This window comes from Pollachius pollachius (assembly GCF_949987615.1).
Source record: "Pollachius pollachius genome assembly, chromosome: 1".
NCBI classification, from domain to species: Eukaryota; Metazoa; Chordata; class Actinopteri; order Gadiformes; family Gadidae; genus Pollachius; species Pollachius pollachius.
The window spans coordinates 51,303,555-51,320,513 of NC_136934.1; the positions used below are offsets into that span (position 1 = coordinate 51,303,555).

The 16,959-nt window shown below is 41.5% G+C and overlaps 2 protein-coding genes across 2 annotated transcripts in view; both read left to right on the top strand.

Moving 5' to 3' along the window:
- The first annotated feature begins 5,773 nt into the window (after nt 1-5,773).
- Nucleotides 5,774-13,226, top strand: LOC307076421 (uncharacterized protein). Its single transcript, XM_079737421.1, has 7 exons — nt 5,774-7,674; nt 9,535-9,885; nt 10,290-10,556; nt 10,974-11,067; nt 11,458-11,500; nt 11,712-11,790; nt 12,428-13,226. The coding sequence occupies exons 1-7, from the start codon at nt 7,590-7,592 to the stop codon at nt 12,712-12,714; spliced, it is 1,206 nt and encodes a 401-aa protein (XP_079593547.1). The 5' UTR covers nt 5,774-7,589; the 3' UTR covers nt 12,715-13,226.
- Nucleotides 13,227-14,041: 815 nt separating this feature from the next.
- nek11 (NIMA-related kinase 11) overlaps nt 14,042-16,959 on the top strand; it is a gene marked incomplete at its 3' end in the record, with an annotated part of 52,822 nt that continues 49,904 nt past the window's right edge. The window contains exons 1-2 of the mRNA XM_079758819.1: nt 14,042-14,096; nt 15,517-15,679. Coding sequence (XP_079614945.1) covers nt 15,519-15,679 — 161 coding nt within the window. The 5' untranslated portion in view covers nt 14,042-14,096; nt 15,517-15,518. The remainder of the gene's footprint in view (nt 14,097-15,516; nt 15,680-16,959) is intronic.

A 16,959-nucleotide genomic window follows, 5' to 3' on the forward strand; every position in this document is an offset into this window, starting at 1 on the left:
GTCTGTATAAAAATTGGTATTATAAGGTATGATAGGTATGCATAACCCAATTTAGACATAGAACAAGCTTTTTGGGAATTGCATTAGACCTTTCAAGTAGGCTACTAAACTATAAAAGTTGAATTGTTACCTAATTCTGAGCATGCAGTGTAATTTCATTTGGATACAGCTGTGCAAAATATTCCTATATTAATAAATAACATTTATATTTTAGAATATGTTGTAAAAATTATGTTATGTAAAAATAATGTCTTTTCGAGATGTTGTTTTCTACATTGGGCAGATATAATCTATTTCCTGTAACCTTTCACAATCAGCCAATCAGCCCTCCCCCTGTCCTAATGACGGTAACAACCAGACACAGAGAGGCAGCTACGGAGCAGATGAAGGTGAATCCATGGACCCTCTCTGTGCTCCTGCTGCTAGCTGGTAAGCTGTAATGCTTCTTCTGTTTACTACCGGGAACGTGTCCGTACACAAACTGGATCCAGCTGGCCTATTGGCTCAACCTAGAGCTCTTTTTAGAGTCTAATGGGCCCTCAACTCTACCACTAGACACAGATAAAGAAGTTTTGCAACCCTAACCCTGACCCTGACCCTTATCCTGACCCTGACCCTAAACCTAACCCTTTGATTCAATCAGTTAAACGTTCCATATGTTACGATAATAATAATAATAATAATAATATTAATAATAATAATAATAATAATAATAATAATAATAATAATAATAATGCATTTTTTCTTAATGGGCCTAACCAAAAAAGCTTTAATAACAACATAAAAGAAAAAAATTTGACACATAAAGTATGAAATTAGATATGATCTATGGTATGATATATGATATAATATTATATGATATAATATGGTATGCGATATCATATTGTATATTATGATAAATATGGTATAATATAATATGAACACAACACAATACAACCCAACACAATACAATATCACCGTTCCACCCTGTATGGTAAGCCCTTTCAACATTTAACCAGTTTGACTGAATAGTAGTGATTTAGTTTTCACTAGTGGAAATTACATTTCAATATATTATTTTTTTTACAGAAATCTTTAACTTAATTATAGAAATAAGTAATTACTCTTTCACTAGTAAGAATATCTACAATTAAATTTGCACATGTTGTAACAGGGTTGTGACTAGTGGAAATGTAATTTCCCATTTCAAGAAGCAAATATCAACAAACTATTCCGGATATGTGGGTGTCATATTATTCAAACTAGAGTTTTCGCACGCGCTTTTCGCACGCTCAACCTCTAGTTGTTATTAAGAGGGTTAATTGTTTAATGAAAAGTGTAGTAAACTATGCATGCCAATAAATTATTAAATAGCTTTTAATGTTATTCAGGGATGAAAGTGCCCTGCATTTAAAATGCAAGGCAGCTACTATTGGTTAGTTGAAAATAATAATCACCATTGAGATTAAATTCCAGTGTTGAGAATTAAAGGACGTTTGCGGATGATATTTGAGATTAGGTTGATTGCTCGATCCACAGCGGGACTCTTGTGAGGAGTAACGTAGGCAGAGATTGATTTTATGGGTCCATATGAAGTTTCAGATGCAAACAGGATTAGGAATCACAAATGTGTGTGGTATCTGCGATGTGACCGAAATACAACCAAATATCAGTACATGAATTAACTGGTTACAACAGTGAAATACAGGAATGTAGAATGGCTCAGACGGAGGCTTTCTTATGGAGTTTTATTTAACATTGCCCAGCTAGTACATGTTATCAGTTCCAACATCGCTAGCCAACCAATCAACCGGGGTCCCATGCTCACGTGACTACGTGGCTCATTGGGCCAATCAAAGCTCATCAATGCAATGCAGATACAACATTCTACATCCCCCTTCTTTCGTTTAACACCTCCAATAACATGAAACATGCATTAAAAGAATATTTCAGAATAAACAGCTGTTTTGTTAAACGAGTTACCTGTAGAAATGTCTTCAAGTAACACACACCGGAAAAGCCATTGTGAACATGTGCTAAGATCAGCATAAACATTCACATATCACATACAATGCATGGTAACATGCATTTTATTTTTTTTAACTAAACACATCAGTGGCAGAACACTGCTGTTAGATTAAGTGTTGTACTTAGGGTTGGGCTTCCAGGGTCTGCCATATCTGGAACAAGGGGTTGATCGCTCGGTAGGTGTTTGGATGGGGGTCACTGGGGGGCTGTGTCTCTGGGGACATTGGGACACTGGGTGGACTCCAGATGTTTTCATTGTCGGATGCTGGTTCTGCTGATGAAGATGGATCAATCTCTACGGACTGAGGGTGTTGTTCTGCTGTTCACTGAAAACACTGTTGCACCCGACATTTGGGCAACCACTTCCTCAACCGTGCGCATTGGATGGTGTGGAAGCATTATTGTTTCATTTAGGTCCCTTGGGTCAATGCACAACCGTATCTTGTCTGTGTCTTTTTTTTTTTTGTGGCTACCATTGAGGATACCCATTCTGTGGGCTCGGAGATGGGTGTGATGACTTCCGATTTCACCATCATCTGCAATTCTGTCTTCACCTCGTCCATCATTGCTACTGGAACGCGACGAGGCGGGCGGACGACAGGAGTGACATTTGGATCGAACTTCCTGTGGTATGTGACTGGAAGGGAGCCCACTCCGTCACCGAACAGGTCGGCATAGTCAGGAAACCTATTGAGTGGTGAATTTTGTCTTTCTTTCAGGACTGCATGAAAAGCTTCATCTTTCAGAGTCATCAGATTCATTTCTAGACAAGCTGGCAGCCCTAGTAGTGTCTGGACATTTCTGTTTACCACATGGAATTGTAGGCTGTAGAATCTATGGTTGCTCAGCTGACTTTTTAGCAGCACAGTCCCTTCAGTTGGTATCACTGTACCTCCATATGCCACCAGCTTCACCCTCCTATTATTGTCAACTTTTTCTCCATTCCTAACCAGCTTGAGTGTATCCAATGAGATGACGTTGCACTTTGCGCCAGTATCGACTTTCAGTTTGAGTTTTTTCCCATTGACGGTTACGAAGCAGTTCATTTCTTCTTTGATATTCCTGTTATTTTCATTTAAAGCATTTATTTCACTGCTATCTACAAGTGACAGTCCATCAATGTCAAATGACTCGGAGTCCTCACTGCAGCTTTCTGAGTTGATTTGAGCAACCTGGTGCACAAACTTGTGTTGTTTGCTTTTAAATGCAGCTCTGCAGTGGCTTCGGAAATGGTTTAATTTGTTGCAGTGATGGCATTGCTTACCATATGCGAGGCAAAGTTATTTCTTCGCTGGGTGTTCATGGCCACAGTTCCTGCAGCTTATGATGTCTTCTGATGCACCTTGATCTTTCTGTTGCTTATGGCCAGGCCTGTATCCTGTCTTGCCTCGGTTCACCGCATCCATGCTCATTGTTAAGGTGTGCGGAGTAGCCGCTAGTGTTCTGGTATGCTGTTCGGTCAGCTTGTTAATCTGGCATATTTTGATAGCTTTTGCCAACGTTAGCTCACACTCTCGTAGCAGTAGCTTCCTCACGCTATCAGAGTTGATGCAGCATACTAGCCTGTCTCTAATTAGTTCATCCTGCAGTGCTCAAAAATCACACATTTTGGCTTTATTTCTAAGTGCACTTAGATATGACTCTACGGTCTCACCAGGTTTTTGGTTCCTTGTGTTGAAAGAATGTCTCTCCATTGTGGTGTTCATTTGTGGATTGCAAATGTCCCTGAACTTTTGTTTCAAACACTCTGGATTCTCCCGCGATTCAGCTGGGCGGACCACGTCGCCATCATCGTCCAGCGGAGCCACAGCATAAGTAAAAATGCGTTCTCTCTCGATAGCCTCGCTTACCGCTAGATTGAGGAGTATGTAGGCTTTCGTCCGATCTGGCTTGTCACCGTGAGCTGCAGCTATGAAGATGTCATATTCCTGTTTGAATACTCGCCAGTTATCCGCGATTTTGTCATCGAACACCAGCGGATCTGGACGCCGAAATCCATCAGCCATGTCTTCTTCTTCACGCTCACCGAAAAGTCTGAATCACCATCATATATTTACGGTCCAATTCCAGAAAACATTCCACGAACCACGTGTAGTACGACGTAGACGTTTTACTTCTGACACCATGTAGAATGGCTCAGATGGAGGCTTTCTTATGGAGTTTTATTTATCTTTGCCCAGCTAGTACATGTTATCAGTTCCACCATCGCTAGCCAACCAATCAACCGGGGTCTCATGCTCACGTGACTACGTGGCTCATTGGGCCAATCAAAGATCATCAATGCAATGCAGATACAACATTCTACAAGGAATAAATTATTGCAATGCTCAATGCTCTGAGAGAGCACATGTGAAATGGCCGCGATGCGAATGAGATCGCGGCTGCGACGTGAATGTGCTTTTAAGTTGCGCAATACAGTTAAACGACAATTAGGGTGGAACTTATTAACCCAATAGTAACATATAGTTGAACTGTACTGTTCTTAAACATAAATATCAGCATAAATATCAAATAATAACTCACTTTGTCAAGAACGCACATGCACACTTGCAACGACAGCTGGTAGAAAACTAGAATATAACGCGACTACGCGTCAATGTTTATAAAATGGACCCGGCCTAGTGGTAAGGGTGCATTAACATCTGCCTGACAGAATCAACACGCAAGCAAATATATATATATAGGGGAATTCAGAACATCCAGTGTCCTGGCAAAGACAGGCAGCAGTAGCCTACAGTCACACATAGCATACACACAAAACCTAAGTAAAATCAAACAAGTAAAACAGTCAGCAGGGCCGGAGGGAGATATCAATATCACAAGACATTTCGGGAGGCCCAAGGAGAGGAGTTATATCAAGTTTGAGCAACAAAGTATAGTCTTGTGGTGGACTCTATAGACATAATTCACCAAGCTGTGTTATTGACATGTTTTTCGTTGTGTTATAGGGACACTGTCTCTTTAACATCACGTCACTTGTGTGTTAATATGCCGGTCGGCGCGATGTTTCAATTTGACAATTTTTATATGAAAAAATGAACGACCTGCCGTTGATTGTTGAGGTGAGAAATTGTCTCTTCCCTTCTTATATCGCAATTTCTACAGTCTATAGACAGAAGGTCTTACCTGGGAGAGTTTGTCAACGTTATGTTTAAAAACATAACGTCTTACCTGGGTGTGTCGCTGCGGTGTGTGTGCGTGCGTGTGTGTTCTTACCTGCGTGTGTGTCGAAGGCAGAGCCGTTATGCTTAAAAACATAACGTCTTACCTCGGCGAGTGTGTTTCTGCCTTTGTCTTGGCGTGTGGTGTGTGTGCGTGTGTGTGTGTTTGCGTTTCCGTGTATGTTCGTGCGCATGTGCATGTGTGTGCGGTGTGTGTATGTGTGTGCTTGTGGTGTATGTATGCGTTCGCGCCTGCTGTGTGTGTGCGTGTGAGCTGCAGGCTGCTTGGCACATGCACACACGACTAACTTGAGTAACTGGTGCGACAGGCCTGCTATTATAGTAGTAAGCTGCCACAAAGCCATTGGTCAACATTTAAATACCTCAAGAATATTCAAAAATTCTGTCAAATGCAGAAACTGCCGTCACGTGACTGTCAAGTTTCTGTCAGCAAAAAAGAACAACGTGGCAGAGATATTCTCAGTGGATAATGCAATATTTATTATTATTATTATTATTATTATTATTATTATTATTATTATTATATTTTGACATAGATCCGGCATTGAAATGGGTTTTAATCACATTTCGAGAAAGAAATGTGTGTTTTGTTTTCATAATATAATTTGTTAGGGTTAGGGTAAGGGGTTAATAGGGAAGTTCTTTCAGGCCTCACCAGGATATAGTGGTGGTGGTTGATAAGGACGCGGCTACCGCTGAAAACAAAGCATGGCTGACCTTTTGATCATCAGTGGAAAATGCAATATGAACCTTGTTTCGGCATTAAATTGGGTTTCGGTATCAGTTCTAGTTGGAAATATGCCTTTTATTGTCATAATCCTCATTCAGTGATTGTATATGATGTTTTGATGTTGCGTTTTTTTTAGGGACTATAATTAAGGAATTAAGGAAATTAAGGGAGTCTAATTCATTTTAAACAGTGCTGTCTTTTCCTATGTTCGAAAGGAAGCACCTTTTCATCTCGCCTTGACCCGATGACGTTTTCAGCAAAGGTTAAGGAAAGGAGGCATAGGCCTAAAGGTTAGGAGATTTGAGCCATCTTTAGGAGAAGTGCGGCGACCAATTTTAGGTGGGGTGTGGTGGCCATCTTTAGGTGGTGTGTGGCGGCCATCTTTAGGTGGAGTATGGCGGCCATCTTTAGGAGGAGTGGGTCGGCTAACTTTAGGAGGAGTGGGTTGGCCATCTTTAGGAGGAGTGGGTCGGCCATCTTAAGGAGGAGTGGGACGGCCGTCTTTAGGAGGATTGGGTCGGCCATCTTTAGGAGGAGTGGGGTGGCCATCTTTTGGAGGAGTGGGTCGGCCATCTTTAGGAGGAGTGTGGCGGCCATCTTTAGGTGGTGTGTGGCGGCCATCTTTAAGAGGAGTGGGTCGGCCATCCTTAGGAGAATTGGGTCGGCCATCTTTAGGAGGAGTGTGGCGGCCATCTTTAGGAGGAGTGGGTCGGCCATCTTTAGGAGGAGTGTGGAGGCCATCTTAAGGAGGAGTGGGTCGGCCATCTTTAGGAGGAGTGGGGTGGCCATCTTTAGGTGGTGTGTGGCGGCCATCTTTAGGTGGAGTATGGCTGACATCTTTAAGAGGAGTGGGTCGGCCATCTTTAGGAGGAGTGTGGCCCTACTCATTCTGCATGACTGGAGTCTGCCCAATGGGCAAGGGCGTAGGTTTGGTCTGAGCTTTGGTGGGTACACTATCCAGAGATAGTGTGGGATAAGCTTAGCAGCTCACCAACATTCATGGTTCCCTTTCTTCAGAGGACATCTCTTAAACTAATGTCCACACTATCTTGTTTATAGGTCAGCTTTTGAATTCACACACTTTGTTGAGAGGTAATATCTCGGGGTCACTGAGATACAACTATCATGAAGACATTTAGTTGCAGCCTATTCTGCTCAGTGGTCGTGTTGACTTATAATGGCTTATCAATCCATATACACTCGAGATACCCCACCTGTGACTGATGTTGGCCACGTACATCGTTACCCATCGTGAATCCCTAACTTCTAGTCTCTAAGTTTGATGAATCCTCCTGTTTATGAAGTTTTCCGGATCTAAATCAAGACATTATGATTGTTCAATAGAATAATAGAAAGTCAAACTCTACATCAAATTACGTTTCTCACGATGGGGTGCAAGCTGTACATCAATCCAAAGCAAAGGGACTACTTCTATAAAACACATTGAAAATGGGACTATATGGACGTTCTTCTGGGTCAATATGAACTGAACTGTCGATTGGATGTCATGTCAATGAGAGAGGGAGAGAAAAGCTATATATGGACTTTAAAGCACTGTGAATGGAGGATAGTGTTTATTGCAGGGAATATCTAAAAAGAGGAAGCTACATGTGAGGACATTTCCTGTAGCCTTTCACAATCAGCCAATCAGCCCTCCCCCTGTCCTAGTGATGGTAACAACCAGACACACAGAGGAAGTTACGGAGCAGATGAAGATGAATCCATGGACCCTCTCTGTGCTCCTGCTGCTAGCTGGTAAGCTGTAATGCTTCTTCTGTTTACTACTGGGAACGTGTCCGTACACAAACTGGATCCAGCTTGCCTATTGGATCAACCTAGAACTCTTTCTAGAGCCTAATGGGACCCTAACCCTAACCATAACAATTTGATTCAATCAGTTAACATTTTATATGTTATAATAATAATAATTATAATAATAATAATAATGATAATGATGATAATAATGATAATGATGATAATGCATTGTTTTCTTAATGAGCCTAACCAAAAGAGCCTAGCTCTAGTAACAACATAAATGAAAAAAACTTGATACATAAAGTATGAAATTCGATTTTGATCTATAACATGATATATTATATTATATGATATGATATAATATGGTGTGCAGTATGAGATCATATATTATGCTGTATGATGTTATGTTAAATATGAAATTATATGATATGAACACAACACAATAAAACCCAACACAATATAATGTCAACGTCACACTCTGTATGGAAAGCCCTTTCAACATTTAACCAGTCACTAGTAGTGATTTAGTTTTCACAAATCTTATCCCTTTTTCAATCTTAAGGATATCAATTACAGATGTCCACAATTTAATTTCCACATGTAAAAGGATTGTGACGATTGAAAATGTAATTTCCTGTTTCAGATATCACATTTTTATTTTAGATATGTGGGATATATCAACAAACCATTTTGGATATGGGGCGTCATATTATTAAAATACAACAAAGCCATTGGTCGACATTTAAATAACTCCAGAGTATTCAATAAATAATGTGAAATGCAGAAACTGCCGTCAAGTGAGTGTGAAGTTTCTGTCCGCAAAAAAAGAACAACATGGCAGGGATATTGTCGGTGGAAAATACATTATTTTGATATAGATCCGGCATTAAATTGGGTTTTGATCACATTTTGAGAAAGAAACGTGTGTTTTCTTTTCAGAATATTTGTTCAGTGATTGTATATTAAGTTTAGTTTAATAGGGTTAGGGTTAATAGGGAAGTTATTTCAGGCCTCGCCAGGATATTGCGGTGGTGGTTGAAAAGGACCCGGCTACCACTGAAAACCATGCATGGCTGACCCTCATCAGTGGAAAATGCAATATAAACAGTTCTAGTTAGAAATGCCTTTTATTGTCATAATCCTCATTCAGTGATTGACTATGATGTTTTGTTGTTTTTAGGGACTATAATCAAGGGTAGGCTATATTCTGATTAAGAAATTACCATAATTACTTTTTTTTCTGAAGACAGCTGTCCCCCAGTTATGATTTGTATCCATAGGCACTTGTTTACGACCTATGGACGTTATGTCATCGTCTGTAACATGCACTCACCTATCCTGTAATTTAAACATGAACATGAACATGTGACATGGACACAATATTCGGACATATTGATTCTCGATTCCTGTGATAGGAGCGGGACGTTGTGATGAGGAACATTAATGTACACAATGCACACTTCACGTTGCTACGAGTTCTAAGTAAAAGTTAGTTTACACAAACTCAGATGAGGATTTATCCCCTAAATAGAACACTTCAGTCATTTACTAATTTAAAGATAACTGAATTAGCCTGCTTTTACAACAAACCAAAGCGCACTTTTTGCTTTAACGACGGTAAGTGTGAAAGCTGTACTGCCCTGCATTGTTTTTTTTATGGTGTAAACTAGGTTCTGCTGGCTAGGAAACAGACAGATATACTAAGGAGCACCAGACAGAACAGCGCCCCCCGAGTGGCGCCGAGGCAATGACCCCCTCATGTGTGAGAGGTTACTATTGATGCCCGGTGCCTGACCTCATGTGAGACCCTCCCTTAGAACCGGGCTCCCTGTTGTGACCCCGACTGTCTGCTTCCTCCAGGGCCGCTGGGGGCGGACCCTGGCTGGCACGTGGAGTACCCTGACTCCTTCTGCGTGGTGGAGGGCTCCACCGCCACCATCCCCTGCAGCTTCACCCACCCCGCGGGGCAGCGGGTGAAGCGGGTTGTCTGGTGCCCCAATCACGAGATCTGCCACCTCACCACGCCCAACGTGTACGACAGCAGCACCGTCCGGGCCGACAACAGGTTCCAGTACCTGGGGGACCACGTCAGGAGCTGCACCTTGAAGATCATCAAGACGGTGAAACAGGACGCTGCAACGTACCGCTTCCGCTTAGAGACCAACGGCGATCAGTACACCGGAAAGAAAGGAGTCAGAGTCACCGTCACTAGTAAGTGTTACTTCTGGTACTAGTTTGTTTAACATCTAGTACTGTTACTAGGGTCAGTGTTACTTCTACTATTGTCCCATTATATTCAGACTATAGGAAGAGACTAGACTTGGTCCCCATTGGGGAAGGATTAGTAGCTTCCTGTAGTCAACCTTGAGCAAGATGTCCTCACCCACCTGCTCCTCATGAGATGTTCCTGGATGTCCTGAAGACGCTTTCGATCAAATGGAATCGATCAGGAAAAGCCAGGGAAGTTGGCCCATACAACAGATTGTATGATTCCTTGTACCTACAAACTGACGTTGTAACAAGTCAATTATAAGTGATGACCACTTCATCTTCAGGGTAAATTATCTCAATCTGTCCAGTTGTAAAGAACGTCCGTCTCACTGTGTCTTCAACAGATGGAGAGGATGTGAAGGTCAGAAGCTCCGTCACTGACAATGTGGTGAAAGAGGGCGGTCAGGTCACACTCACCTGTACCTCAGCCTGCTCCTTCCACCAATTGGACGTCCACTGGTACAGAAATGGCCACGCCCTATCAGAGACAGGCCCCGCCCTCGACCTCAGCTATCTGACCAATGAAGACACAGGGAATTACACCTGCTCTCTGGACTCCAGCGGGCAGAAAACCTCTGCGCCTTGGAGTCTGGTTGTGTTGGAAGATGAAGGTGAGCCCCTCTGTGTTCACTAATGCACCTGAGGGTGCTCCCTCATCTAATGTAATACAGTGTATGATAGTCTAATTTATCTAATCTAATCTAATCTGGTCTATCATAGTCTGATATTATCTTATTTTATATAGTCTATTATAGTCTGACATTATATAATCTAACATAATTTCTTATAGTCTGACATTATCTTATCTAATATAGTCTATTATTGTCTGACATTATGTGATTGAACCTAATTGTATCTTAAATAAAGTTATTTTAAAGATAATCTAATCTAATTGTTTCTGAAATGATGTCATCTAATCTAATCGAGCTGTATCTAACACATTATATAATGTAATGTAATCTTAATGGTAATAACAAGGTGATATAAACCAATCTCATTGTATCTGACATAAATGTGTTCTTTAACAGAAAAACATGAGTTTGACTGGACCCTGACAATTTCGGTGGTGTCGGTGCTTATGGTTGTGTTACTTCTCCTGGCTGGGCTTGTCTTTGCTAAAAGGTACTTCAATCAAATCTGAGAAGAGGTCAAAATATCATTGTAAGATGATGTTTTGGAAAGATGATACTATTTATCTCTAAGATTTGCCTTGATAAAAATGTCAGTTCCACTTGGGGGAGAGAACGGAGATCAGTTTGGAGCTCACCGGGACAGATTGCAATTACCACTTATCATCATAGGGGTCGCCAAAGAGAACAGAACAGAAGTCTTCGAAATGTCCACTTTAATCTTGATGCTGATAATGAAGATGATAATGGTTGAAAGGCATTATTACCAAACTAATAGTAATCCATAGAAATCCAACTGAAATCTCTAATATGAAGTGTAACTTTGGTAGCAAAATGTTGTTGTATTATTGGACATATTTGTAATGTATTTTTTTATTTTTAGGAGACATGCACAAAAGAAGGCATCAGAGGTGATTCAAAAACAGGTGACAATTGTCAATTTTCAACTAAAGGTGTGTGTGTGTGTGTGTGTGTGTGTGTGTGTGTGTGTGTGTGTGTGTGTGTGTGTGTTCGTGTGTGTGTGTGTGTGTGTGTGTGTGTGTGTATGTGTGTGTGTGTGTGTGTGTGGCTGGGTTAATGGATGGACGCACGTGTTTGTGTGAGTATGTCTGTCTGACCACCTGCCTGTCTAGGAAGTCGACCGTAAACAGGAAGCGGTGGGAGCTTCAGAGGAAGTCAGCTATGCAACCGTCCACTTCAAACCAAGCTCCTCAAGGTAACCGTCTCCTGTTACGATGTAACCTTCTGATGATGAAGAAGACGGTAGCGATATTTTTTCAGTCAAACAGATTAGCAATTGTTCATTGATGAAACCGGTGCCAACACTAACTCCATTTAAACGTTCCTAATGAAATCTTTCTAAATCTTAACGGACGATAACGGTCCAGGAGATCAAACCATCGTCTCCCCTGGCTTTACCTCTGGTAAAATAGCATTTAAAAAAATGACTTGGTTGTATCAAATCTGCCAAAGAGCATTTAGCATGTGGGTATTAAAGTTTTTTAAACACCCTGTTTTAGCTCAAGTTTGAACACTATGAGAATTTACATCAACACACACACACATGCACACACACACACACACACACATACACACACACACACACACACACACACACACACACACACACGTAGACTCGCCTAAACGTGGTGTTTTAAATCTGTTTTTCAAAATAATTTATTATTAGAGTAACTGAAAGAATGGCATAGATGACTATATTAAGATCAAAGCAGACATAATAAGATTTTATAGCAAAAACAGGTTCACTGGTTCACTAGCTCAGTGGCACTTAAAGCCTACTAGGGAAATGATGAAGGGAATCTGAGGTTTGCTGGTCTGCTTCTGGGTCACAGGTCAGCCCCTGGACCGGAACATGAGATCGTCTACAGCGAGGTCGTTCGCTGAACCAAACTCAAGCAGCGACTCCTCTTCCTCCTCCAGTGATGACCGAGATAAGGGAACACTGACGTCATCATGTCTGTTGTCTCTCACAGACTTATTGGATGAGTCTTGTTCTTTTTCAGTTTATATTTCTGATGGTAACAATTCTGATGATTTCAGTGTTTTATCATTTTATGCATTTGAATTTTCTGTTTATTGTATGTTGTTGTTTATTCTGACTATACTGAAGGTTGTCTGAATAACGGTGAGGTTTGTAAAGACTGATTCTTCTCCATTCTGCTCCCGATGACTAGGCTACATTTCAGAAAAATACTTCTCAATTTAGTTTCCTGATGGAATGGCCGCTTAGTCTTTCATGAGCCTGTTCTTCTTCTGCTAGCTTACAGCATTTATACAATCATATCTTTACAGTCGGTGGTTCCTGTTTTAAAGTGAAGCCATTTTAAATATGGGGGGCAGATAATCACCCTCCCAACTGTGGAGCTAATATAAGAAGGGGGAGGTAGAATTCACTGAAACTCAGCAGGAACTTTGTCTGATGCCATGTCTGAGAAAGTCCTCTCTTCCACAATACTATCATTAAGATAGCAGAAGTCAGATAGAATTGAACGAAAGTCATTTGGTGAAGCGTCTGTATACAAATACAGGTATTATAGGTATGCATAACCCAATTTAGACATAGAACAAGCTTTTTGAGAACTGTATTATACCTTTCAAGTAGGCTATTAAACTATAATAGTTTGATTATTACCTTATTCTCAGCATATGTGTATTTTCATTTGGATACAGCTGTGGTAAATATCACTATATTAATAAATAACATTATGTTTTAGAAAATGTTGTAAAATAATGTTCTTTTAAAAACCCACTATATAAACACATTTTTTGAAATGTTTTCTAAATTGGTCAGATACAATCAAAGGTACACCAAAGTAGATAACATACTACGATGGTATATGCTCCTGTAGAAGCACACATACACACACACATATATATATATATATATATATATATATATATATATATATATATATATATATATATATATATATATATATATATATAACGTGTTCTAACAATATAAACACTACCATAATGACAAAAGTTCCTTCACTCGTTCACACAATAATGTAGGCTACAGTCTTTAACCTTTTCCCTTTCTTTTTTCCAAATATTCTCTACCTCTGAGTCAAATGTTAATGGTCACGACTAATTTGTGGCATCTTTGGCTTGGTTAAAGGCTTAAAAGTCGTTATGTAACGATGTTCTGATAATTCAAGTGTGAAAATGAATGGATGAAAAGGGGGCTGTACTTCCGGAAGCGGAGCCGCTTAAAACGGGGGCGGTACTTCCGGAACCAGAGCCTCTCAAAAAGGGGGCGGTCCCAGCTGCGCTCGATACATGATGCTGATAGAACAGGTAGCCACCTGCACCAACTGCTGCAGGTAGACACCTGAACACACGTGACATTTCTCCCCACGTGTTTGCGGGCACTGACCGATCTGACGCAACGAGTCTGGTATCCATGGATACAAGACAAACACGGAAGAGCGGCCACGCTTTGGTGTCCGAGGATACAGGAACAAACCCTCTCTGTGAACAGAATACAGTTGGAGGAAGGTGAGAGAGGGAGGGGGAGAGGGAGAGAGGAATTTATAATATGTGGGATATTTTTATAGCCCACATTTTTCTCTTTATAGTGCTACAGCATAATATCTGATATGTTTATATATTTTTTCGTTTTATACTTTGACCTTTCTATTGTTCCCCTGCTTTGGCAATGCAAATGTATATTTCTCATGCTAAAAAAGCTTTTTTGAATTTGATTGAATAAAGCTTTTTTGAATTGAATTGAATTGAATGAGAGAGGGAGAGCCAAGCAGGGAGAGGGAGAGGGATAGAGTGTGTGTGACTGGTCCATCTGCGCCCGACAGTGTGGTTCATTCCCATCAAATCACTTCGAATCGCCTGCCTTTACTTTTTACTTGTACTTCGTACTGCAGCTACCCTTATAAGTACTTTATACCCCTTAAGTACTTTCAGGTTTAACCCTTAAGTACTTTCAGGTGCATGCAAAAGACCTAAGTCCCGCCTCCGAGGCTCCCGGTTCCCTCTGTCAAATGTCTGTGGGAAATAACATGGGGTTTTAGAATGACCGTGCATAACAAACTCTGTAGGTGGCGAAGAAGTAAAAAGCTTCTCACGTTTTGAACTACACAATTTTGCCATCTAGATTCCACTTGGGCTTTGGATCGTCGGTGCCGTTAAAGTAGTAAACGATTATAAATGCTACTTTAACCAGGAAGCTCGGAGGCGGGACTTATTCTTCAGAGGTCTATTTGGACACACCACAGGTGATGTCACTGATCAGCACACCTGTAGGGCCACCCACTTATCTTCTGCTGCAGAGCATTGTGGGTCAAAATAGCCTAAAGTAGCGTTTCTCAAACTATCTACGAGTATCCGGTCCCCCTCTAAGATACTTTTGCCCCCTTCACCGGCACAAACTGAAAAATAATGAACATGAATAATGTACATGTGTTATTGTGTGCTATTTGGCAGTGTAAACATGGGAACTTTGATAGAATCACCTGGAACAGCACCACCCTGTGGCTCTCAATCATTTAAAGTTGTTGCTTGCTTGGTAAACAATGACTGGATAAGTATGATGGGGTCGTTCTGGTTGAAGAAACCGCAAAGAAATTTTGAAAGTCACAACAGGCAGCAACTAGCTAACTGATATGTTCACAGACACACACACGCACACACAGACAGACAGACAGACAGACAGACACACAGACAGAGAGACACACACACACACACAGACACAAAGACACACCCACACACGGGAAGACAGACGGACGGACGGAGGGACACACACAGACAAAGACACACACACACACACACACGTGTCAAACGTGGCTCATGTCAAGGCCCTATAAACCCAGCCTTCCCGGATATGTTCCCCGGTGACACAGACGAGGTGGTCCTTGAGTTCGGTGGGTGTTGGTCTGACGAGAGCGACGATGTGTTTCCACAGCAATGCCCAGGTTCCAGGAGCTGGAAGCGGATTGGTTGAGCCAGGCGGCGGCCCCTGACCGGTTGGTTGCTAAGCGATACGGGGTGATGCAGCGACTGGGACGGGGCAGCTTTGGATGTGTCTACCTGGTGACGGACAGAAGGGCCGCGGATGGAGAACCACTGTGAGTAGCCAGTTAGTGAAGATAATCAATGAGAAAGTTGTTATCCATCTATCTTATGGCCCCCTTTGTGTCCTGTGTACTCACCTGTTCAGAGTTCACCTGGACTCAGCATAGCCTCCCCCCTTACCCCCCCCCCCCCCCCGGCGAACTTATATTTTGTATGTTGTAAGTCCTTCCACTTATAAACAGTACTTAGCATCGTGTAGCATCTTATCCTAGTTTTGTTGTGCATGGGGAATGGGTTAACCTAGAGATTGTTAGCTTGGCACATGGTTCTATGAGCATCCTTACTGTACCAACAGCGATATATTGTTGTTTCCCTTTCTTCTGACAAATGTACTTATCGTAAGTCACTTTGGATTAAAACGTCTGCTAAGGGCCCTATACCTAACCCTGTAAATGTCAATTTGAATGTGTATGTACTGTTCAACTGGTTACCTGTAGGCTAGGTCATTAATGTAGTGTTCATCATGGACCTAAGCTCAATTCTTTCAAAGCAGCGCTGTACTCATGAGGCTTACAAGTTCGGGACACAAAGAAACGTTTGGGGACAGGAACACGTGCGTCCGGGTTGATGAACGGATCAGTTCATCTCTGAAACAGAATGAGAAATGAATAAGACATCTAATCACAATAACACAGCTCTGTTTTTTTGTGTATTTCGCGAGCGGATTTATTTTGGGTGGAGCCCTGCATTAATGATCTACAGAGTATCACACTCAGAGGAAGGTTTCACATGGGCAAACGTTTTCAGTTACATTATGGATGTAGTAAAAATGTATAGCATAGTTTTGCAATTGAATACAGTGGTTGGTCCTACCTGCTGCCACTAGATGGCAGTGTCTCCAAATGAGAGCAGGGTGTTGCTTTGTCAGACAATCCCTTGCTTTTCTTGGTTGTGTTTTACGCAGCCTTCTGGTTTAAACCACAGCATGGTTTGGAGAAGGATCGGATACGGTTTCTTCCCCCACACAAACCGAGTGCTGAGAAACGTGTGTAACCTGTTTGATCAGGCTATAAATCAACAATCTCAAAGGTGCGTGGCAAGGTATTGAGTGGTCTCTCTGTGTGCATAGGGATCGGTCAGAGATGCTCACATGGTGGTTAATTCTGGGAATGTTGGGATGGGAATTTACAACAGAACGCACCATCTCAGGTGAACATCAGTGGCTCTTCTGATTGGCTGAAAGTGTTTAACCTTCAGGTTTGACTTTCCATGGGAGTGATCGCTATTTTGGGTCCCGTCTTGTCCGTGTGTTTTGGAACACCTCAAACAAACG

Excerpts from the sequence above, each read along its gene's own strand:
- LOC307076421 (XM_079737421.1), top strand. The coding sequence starts at position 7,590 with ATGGTAACAACCAGACACACAGAGGAAGTTACGGAGCAGATGAAGATG. Across the intron at positions 11,068-11,457 it reads GGGCTTGTCTTTGCTAAAAG|GAGACATGCACAAAAGAAGG; the intron begins GTACTTCAATCA and ends TTTTATTTTTAG. Across the intron at positions 11,501-11,711 it reads CAGAGGTGATTCAAAAACAG|TCGACCGTAAACAGGAAGCG; the intron begins GTGACAATTGTC and ends CTGTCTAGGAAG.